The following is an 8,750-nucleotide window of genomic DNA, read 5'->3' on the forward strand; positions in this document are numbered from 1 at the left end:
TAATATTAGTTATCTTCTTAGTAATTTGTTATCCATTGGTTTCAATATTAGTTATCTTTCCCTTATAATGATAAACTATGATTTAATTATAAATTTAAAGTGTTTTTTTTATCAAATCTTGTCACTATAAGTTATGAATGCAAGATTCATTATGATTCAAGCCCAATAATAAACCGATCTAAATTAGTATTAACATGATATTGAAAAACCAAAATAAATCAAAACCAAATTGAATCGAAATCGAAATTGATCGAAAACCGAAGTTCCTTAACGGATTGGTTTTGGTCTCCCTCCTTTTTAGACAAAAATCGATTCAACCTGACCGAAATCGAATCAAATCTAACCATTCAATTGACATCCCTAACCGGAGAGACAAGTCATTCTATCACTCTCAGAACCCAAAAGAAAACACTTATAAAATAATTATTACATTCTAAAGGCTGGTAAATCAGCTTTGTCCTTTTGAATGATGCAACTCAGATCACATGACAGAGGATGAATATCATGAAAAATCAAATTTATCGTAAATTCACATGCAAAATTAATTAATTGATCTACTAATTGAATGTTTTCTTGAAATGAAAACAAGAAATAAACTCTCAGAAAATCACTGATATCTGATAAGACACATGAACGGAGGATAAAAAGTTAAGCTTGGGTTTCGGGTTATGGGAACAAAGAATGGATCTCTCACGAAATAAAATGGGCTTGAGCAGGGCTACTTGCCACTTATTGCTGCCTTTCGTTTTTGGTAAAACTTATTACTGCCTTTTACTCTTTCCACAATCCACACCACTATCTTTTTTGTTTTTTTGATAAAGATCCACACCACTATCTCAGTGCGACCAAGCTGTCAATTCGCCCATATCAGATGATTTTGTTTTCATATTTTTTCAAAAGATATAAGGTAAAAAAACACTATCTGCACCTCTATAACCAGACATACCTAGCTCGATCCCTAGCGGATATTGATCGATGAATGGTACAGACAACTAGTACTGTCAAAACAATGTCAAATATCGGCATCTATAATGGCAAAAGCATCTTATTTGGCCGATCCAATACCGATACCAATCCCTGTCGGGCTGTTATTTGAAACCATGCCAGTGGTTGCCTGGTTGGGTATCAATTGTATGGAAAATAACGATTGAATTGAAATCTCTTTCACGGGATATAGCTCATGTGAAGGTTTTAAGAGGACTCTATCTGCAACACTGCAACTCTTTAACTCTGCATCAGTTCTGAATTCATCTCTATCTGCAAGACTGCAACTCTTTTTAACTCTGCATCAGTTCTGAATTCATTTCATATAAATAGAATGTGGTTAATAAGGTTGCTGGTAGTTGTATCGATCCAATTGAAAACAAATAGGAATCATTTCCTCATTAGAGAGAGAGAGAGAGATGGAAGGAATTGAGCACAGAATGGTGAGTGTGAATGGAATAAACATGCACATAGCGGAGAAAGGGGAAGGTCCGGTGGTGCTGCTTCTTCATGGGTTTCCCGAGCTCTGGTACTCATGGAGGCACCAGATTTCTGCATTGGCCTCCCACGGCTACCGAGCTGTGGCTCCTGACCTCCGTGGTTTTGGTGATACCGATGCACCGCCTTCTCCCACCAGCTATACCGCCTTTCACATTGTTGGCGATCTTATTGCCCTCATCGATCTCCTCGGCCAAGATCAGGTGACGCTTCTTAAATTTGTTATTTTCATTTCCTTCTTCTTCTTCTTGGTGGTGGTGGGTGATGGACTGGTGGGGATCGATTCAGGTGTTTGTGGTGGGACATGACTGGGGAGCTTGGATTGCCTGGTATTTCTGCTTGTTTCGCCCTGACCGAGTTAAGGCTCTCGTCAACCTCAGCGTCGCCTTTTATCCTCGAAACCCATTAGCCAAGCCCCTCGATCAAATGCGAGCTGCCTTGGGTGAGGATTACTATATCTGCAGATTCCAGGTAGCCCCCCGCCCCTGTTATTCCTTTCTTCTTCGTTCTTTTAATGTTATGTTTCCTTTTCCTCTTGATCGATCTCTCTTCTTGAAGATGGAATTTTTATTGTATCCTCGTCCGTCGTGGGCTTTGGGTCAAAGGAATTTAATTTTGGAGACCCTTTTTGTGGATCAATTGCTATGCATGTCTTTCCTTACTACTTCTCTTAATGTCATTTCAGGTATGTCTTTCCTTCTTTCATTTTTTCAATCTGAATCAAAGCACTCATCTGTACAAAAGCATCCAAATGCCTCCGTTGAACATAGTCATGTCATTTCAAAAGACTTTTTCATAGTTTATCAAGTATTGAAGCTACTCCCAAATCAGTTCTAATATGATCATTTCTTCCTTTATCTTTCTTAGTTTTACCACACATCCATCTCAATATCCTCTTGGGTTATTACATAGTTTCACTTCTTTTGTGCCCTACCCTGGACCCTTATCTTTCCCAATCCTTACAGTTCATAACCATTGACATCCACTAACTTCATCTCCATCAGAGGATACAGCAACATTAGTTGGAGCCTCTCATTTATTCGTATAATAGGGTAAGATCTATAGATGATTGTAATGAGCAGAATGGCACAGGTGAGAAGAATTTCTTCTTCATTGTTGTTGTTTTTGGATTAATCTTGCTTGGTTGCCCCACAGGAACAACAAATTCTGTTCACATTTTTATGTGAGGCCATATAGGTGAACATTCCTATCTTTTGGCAATAATGACACTAGTTGCACTAAAATTCTTTGCATTTGAAGATCTCTTACTCTCCTTTATGCGGAGAAATTTGTCAATATCCCTTGTAGAACCCACCAGCCCAAGTCACTTGGATGTACAACAGGTAAGGCAGTTGTAGGCCAGGAGTACACTTTCTCAATGGTGTTAATGCTTTGGTGGAGTTTCAATTTGTACATTTTTGCAATTTTTGAGTTGGAGCCTTGTAGGTCCTGCAAACACCTAGGTTATCAATGAAAAGGGAGAACTTGATGCTTGGTTATCTTCATGACACTTTATCCTTCAGTGATACTTCTATGGTGATTCACATTTCATACATCTAAACCAAATATGAAAGCTTGTTATTTTGTAGGAACCTGGAGACATAGAAGATGTGTTTGCTCGTTTTGGTACTGCATCAGTACTGAAAAGATTTCTAACATCACGCGAACCAGCTCCATTCTATCTTCCTAAAAACAAAGAATTCAGAGATTCACCAAATGGTGAAATTTCCTTACCCTCTTGGTTATCAGAAGAAGACATCAATTACTATGCCAACAAATTGGACATGAAAGGCTTCACTGGAGGATTGAATTATTATCGAGCATTGGATCTGTATGTTTGCTACATGAAATTTGATATACTTTGAAACCATTATAATTCTTTAACATTAATAAAGAATCAACTTTTGTATGGCTACTTCATCCACAGGGGTTGTAGTATTCATTAGTTTGAACTTACTTTAGTGATTTCTCTTGGCCTCTAAATTGCAGAAACTGGGAGCTCATGGCACCATGGACTGGTGTACAAGTAAAAGTACCAGTCAAATTTGTTGTAGGCGACCTCGATTTGGTATACAACACCTTAGGTGCAAAGCAGTATATACATGGTGGTGGTTTCAAGAGAGATGTGCCATTTCTGCAGGATGTGGTTGTGATGGAAGGAGTGGGTCACTTCCTCAACCAGGAAAGGTCTGATGAAATAAACACCCATATTTTGGACTTCATTCAGAGATTTTGATCAGGCTTTCTTGAGCTCCTTCCTTTGGTGTTCCATGACCACTAAAATGTTTTGTGATGTGCTTATTTAATCTACTTATCAGGTTCTTGCCTAAAAGCAGCACTTTGTTCTGTTTTTGTTTTCGCGTATTATGTTTGTAACCGGTTATGACCAAAGGTGTTACTCCCTCCTGGAAAATGTAGCAGCCATATGATGGTTGATCCTGCATTGGTCTCGTACGGGCTTGGTGGGGGGTTGCTATTGTCTTGGATTTCATCACCTTAGACTGAGACTTGTAGTGGTCGACATTTGCAATGGTGCAACTTTGCAAGGGAAATTGGAATTATCCTACACTGAGGGTGAGGTCATAATGTATGCAGTCTTACTCCTGCTTCGTAGCGGGTTGTTTCAAAGCTTTAATTTGTTACTTGAAAAAGTTAGTATCAACTGAAACTTGACTTATGAGCAACGAACTTGACTCAATCCTGTATCTTTTGCTTTGAATTCATTGAACCTAAGCTGAACCCAAGTATTTGTACGTGTATCAATTAAAAGGCTCCGCTAACGTTTGTTGACGTTATTCACCATAAAAATGGATAGAGACAACATGAAATCTTAGACAAGGTTCCAAATCCCAAAAGCGACGTCAATTTAACACGGGTCCATGATCCGCATGGTAGTGAAAATTTCATTCTTCCTTTCTTAGGAAGAGGACATGGTAGAAAGATAGATATAGATATATATATATATATATATATATATATTAGGAAGAGAACATGGTTGATAAGATTAGAGAAAAACGTGTAAAGTTCACATCATGTACGAGAATGTCTCCCACAGAACATTAACCTGATGGGTTGAAATCGTCTGCAATGTCGATCTTGTACAATTCCGTGTAATATCACCTTCAGGTGGTGACATGTGTATTGATACCAATACAATGGCCCATATTTGGTACAACTAATAAAACATTAAATCAGTGAAGAGGCATTTAAATCAGATCTGAGCCATTATATTGATATCAATACACGTGTCACCGCCTGAAGGTGGTATTGCAGGGAATTGTACGAGGTCAGAATTGCAAACGATTTTTTTCCTAACCGGATCCGTTCATGTACCAGACAAGGTTATAAGAAGGGACTTCTGAGGTTATGATAGAGAACTTCTGTATGCGTTTGTTCTTTCTAGAGAGAGAGAGAGATGGAAGGAATTGAGCACAGAATGGTGAGTGTGAATGGAATAAACATGCACATAGCAGAGAAAGGGGAAGGTCCGGTGGTGCTGCTTCTTCACGGGTTTCCCGAGCTCTGGTACTCATGGAGGCACCAGATTTCTGCATTGGCCTCCCACGGCAACAGAGCTGTGGCTCCTGACCTCCGTGGTTTTGGTGATACCGATGCTCCGCCTTCAACCACCAGCTATACTGCTTTTCACGTCGTTGGCGATCTTATTGCCCTCATAGATCTCCTCGGCCAAGATCAGGTGACTGTGTGTGTTCCTCGATCGAAATTTCTTAATTTTTTTTTAATTCTTTTCTGGGTTCTTCATTTCCTCTTTTAAGAATAGAGTATGCTTCGTGGTCATGGATTCATGGGCGAGAGGGGTTTCAGGTGTTTGTTGTGGGACACGACTGGGGAGCTTGGATTGCTTGGTGTTTCTGCTTGTTTCGCCCTGACCGAGTTAAGGCTGTCGTGAACCTCAGCGTCGCCTTCATTCCTCGAAACCCATTAGCCAAACCCCTCGATCTGATACGAGCTGCTTTGGGTGACGATTACTACTTTTGCAGATTCCAGGTTTCCTCTGTTCTCCTCTTCATTAGTACTTTTCTTCTTCTTAATACTGTTTTTCCTTGTCTTTGTTACTGTTTCAGTGTTGTGTTCTCTTGGTTGCCTTATGTTCGATGGATCTTTGCTACTTGTAGATTGATTTTTTGTTGTATCCTCGTTAGTTGTAGACTTGGGTCTGAGGAATATAATGTTAGGGACACTAACGGTGGATTAGTGCAAAACATCTCAAATTACAGATTTGGGTGAGACTTAATGGGACCGGATCAGGTTCACGTCCCTGGTCCATGGATTTGGAATTCGTTCTCTCTCTTCATTTAATAGATTCTAAATCCACATACCAGGGATGTGCGAGATTTGTTCTCGTACGTAAACCTGATCCATATTCAGAATTAATAGGGGAAGTGTTCTCTGCTGGGAGCATTTATCCTACCACCTGCAATGAGATTTCCCCCTTTTTTGGTTCAATCTATGTGGAGTAAGGAGGTCATTTTATAGAGAGAAAGAGATAGATAGACACAAGGGTTTAACGGCGGAGCTCATTTTATAGAAATGAGGAGAGAGACAGATGCAAAGGTGTAGGCACATGGACATAAAACTTTCTTCCGAATTAAGGGTAAAAGAAGCTTGAAAGGCAGCATGGCCCTTATGAAGAAATGACCGCCTCGCTCCTCATGAAAGGTGAAAATCGCATCCTTGTTAATGCTTAAACTTGCGCTACCACGTCCCCCACACTGGCACATGGGCCACATTGTCTTGTAAGGAATCTTAATTCTCCCCTGACAGAATCACACAACACTCATGAAGAAAACTTCATCTTTTATTTTTCATCAATTGTTCTAAATCAATGGTTGTTACAAGCTTTATATAGGAAAGCTAAATCAAACTACAAATCTGACTAGGAAAGTCAAATCTTATTGCTAAAAATACAAACATAAGTGGAATAGGAAACATAATCCTTAGGACAAAGTTTTTCTTTACCACACAAATTGAAGGGATGGGACTCATGTACCCCGACCCATCAAGTGGCCTGGATGCACAGTGAACCAGATGTCCGATTCACCGTGGCCTTAGGGAAACTCAGTCCTAATTAATCCTTATAGGAAAACATCTAAACTAATTAAATTAAATAAAATACTAGTTAACTAATAACTAACTAATGAGGTAAATCCCGTATTCATGCCTTCTATCCATAGTTTAGACTCATTAAAGTGGTACATTATAAAGAAAACTCATGGGATCAAAATCTCAACCCAAGGCTTATTTCTATTAAAATAATTCCATTTATATGAAGCCATATAAGTGAACATTCCTATCTTTTAGCAATTAAGGATACTTCTATTGGATTGTTATTTTTATAGGAACCTGGAGACATGGAAGAGGTGTTTGCTCATTTTGGTACTGCATCAACACTGAAGAGATTTATAATGTCACTCAAAGCAGAACCATTATATCTTCCTAAAGGAAAAGAATTTGGAGATTCACCAGATCATGAAATTTCCTTGCCCTCTTGGTTATCAGAAGAAGACCTCAATTACTATGCCAGCAAATTCGACATAAAAGGCTTCACTGGAGGATTATATTACTATCGAGTTTTTAATCTGTATGTTAGCTACATGAAACTTCACCTCCTTTTGAAACCATTATAGTTCTTGAACATTTCTAGCTAATGAATCAACTTTTGTGTGGCTACTCCATCAACTGGGGTAGTATTCATTTGTTTGAACTTACTATGGTAGTTTTTCTTGGTCTCTGAATTGCAGAAACTGGGAGCTCATGGCACCATGGACTGGTGTACAAGTAAAAGTACCAGCCAAATTTGTTATAGGAGACCTGGATCTGGTATACAACACCTTAAATGCCAAGGAATATATACATGATGGTGGCTTCAAGAGTGATGTGCCATTTCTGCAAGATGTGGTTGTGATAGAAGGAGCAGGTCACTTCATCAACCAGGAAAGGTCTGATGAAATAAACACCCAAATCTTGGACTTCATTAAGAAATTTTAATGTGATTTTTGGAGCTCCCTCCTTGCTGTGTTCCATGATCAGCATGATCAGTTTATCTGAACATGTTATGTAAGCTTTAAATAAACTAAAGTAGGAGCTATGAACATCTTAACATCTTGTGTAACCTTTAAATAAATAAAATAAAGTGGGTTTGATGTGCTTATTATATCCACGGAAGTTGTATAGTATAATGTTGGCATAAGGAATTCCATCTCCACTGGTGAAGGAAAACTTATCTTATAGCTTCCATCATTTCACTGAAGTGGGAGTATAGGATTTAATCTTCAAAAAGGATTCCTCTTCATAGAGCCCTAAGACCAAAGAGGCAATCTCATGTCTGAGGTGACCTCGGGACGCATGCCCTGATTCACCCTCAAGCCTTATTTGGGCTCGGGGTGGGTTGGGGCTGAGCTGCCACGTTGCAGCCTATGGCTTCGTATCACTCTATAAGGAACGGTTTCCTCAAATTATGAAACCCCATATCAGTTATCCTGTATTCTAAACCATCTACCATATTTCACTCTCCATACATATGGCAAGTGTCGTGGCTTTAATCAAGGATACAACCATGCATATATACTCTACCATATCCACTCTTCATAAATATGGCAAGTGTGGGATCTCCTACCTTAGCAAACCATAGATATATAGTAATCTTGTGTTCTGTAAATGGTATTTCTATATTCTATAATATACCTAAGATAGTAACTTCTTGTATATAAATAGAGCACACATCAATGAAAGATTTAAGGCATTATTCTATTGTTCATTGTTCAATGCGCTTCTACGCAATGGCACTTGGTCGTAGGTTCCCGGGCATGATCATATGAACCTAGTAGAGTGCAAATGGATCTACCAAATCAAAAGAAGGGTTGATGGTTCCTTGGAATGGTATAAGGCCCATCTAGTGGCCAAAGGATTCCATCAACAACGAGGCATCTACTTTAATGAGACATTTAGCCCTGTCATCAAGGCCACTGTCATTCGGACCATTCTTTCACTAGCCATATCTCAAGGTTGGTTCATTCGTCAATTGGGCCTACATAATGCGTTTTTGCATGACGTTCTAGCAGAGGATGTTTATATGACCCAACCACACTACCATAGGGCTTTGAGAATGCAAATCACTCCCATCATGTGTGCAAATTATATCGATCCTTGTATGGGTTGAAACAAGCCCCTCGGGCCTGGTTCCATCGTCTATCCACCTTTATGCTCCAACATTCTCTCTTTATTTATCATAAAGAAAGCTTGACTAC

General features: G+C 39.2%; 2 protein-coding genes across 2 annotated transcripts; both read left to right on the top strand.

Annotated features, from left to right (window-relative positions):
• The first annotated feature begins 1,144 nt into the window (after positions 1-1,144).
• LOC122090526 (epoxide hydrolase A-like) lies at positions 1,145-4,166 on the top strand. Its single transcript, XM_042660149.1, has 4 exons — positions 1,145-1,685; positions 1,771-1,953; positions 3,072-3,313; positions 3,472-4,166. Exons 1-4 carry the CDS (start codon positions 1,404-1,406, stop codon positions 3,716-3,718), a joined length of 954 nt encoding a protein of 317 aa, XP_042516083.1. The 5' UTR covers positions 1,145-1,403; the 3' UTR covers positions 3,719-4,166.
• Positions 4,167-4,802: 636 nt separating this feature from the next.
• LOC122090527 (epoxide hydrolase A-like) lies at positions 4,803-7,659 on the top strand. Its single transcript, XM_042660150.1, has 4 exons — positions 4,803-5,179; positions 5,308-5,490; positions 6,843-7,084; positions 7,245-7,659. Exons 1-4 carry the CDS (start codon positions 4,898-4,900, stop codon positions 7,489-7,491), a joined length of 954 nt encoding a protein of 317 aa, XP_042516084.1. The 5' UTR covers positions 4,803-4,897; the 3' UTR covers positions 7,492-7,659.
• The last annotated feature ends 1,091 nt before the right edge of the window (positions 7,660-8,750 follow it).

Source organism: Macadamia integrifolia, chromosome 10 (assembly GCF_013358625.1).
Source record: "Macadamia integrifolia cultivar HAES 741 chromosome 10, SCU_Mint_v3, whole genome shotgun sequence".
Classification (NCBI taxonomy): Eukaryota; Viridiplantae; Streptophyta; class Magnoliopsida; order Proteales; family Proteaceae; genus Macadamia; species Macadamia integrifolia.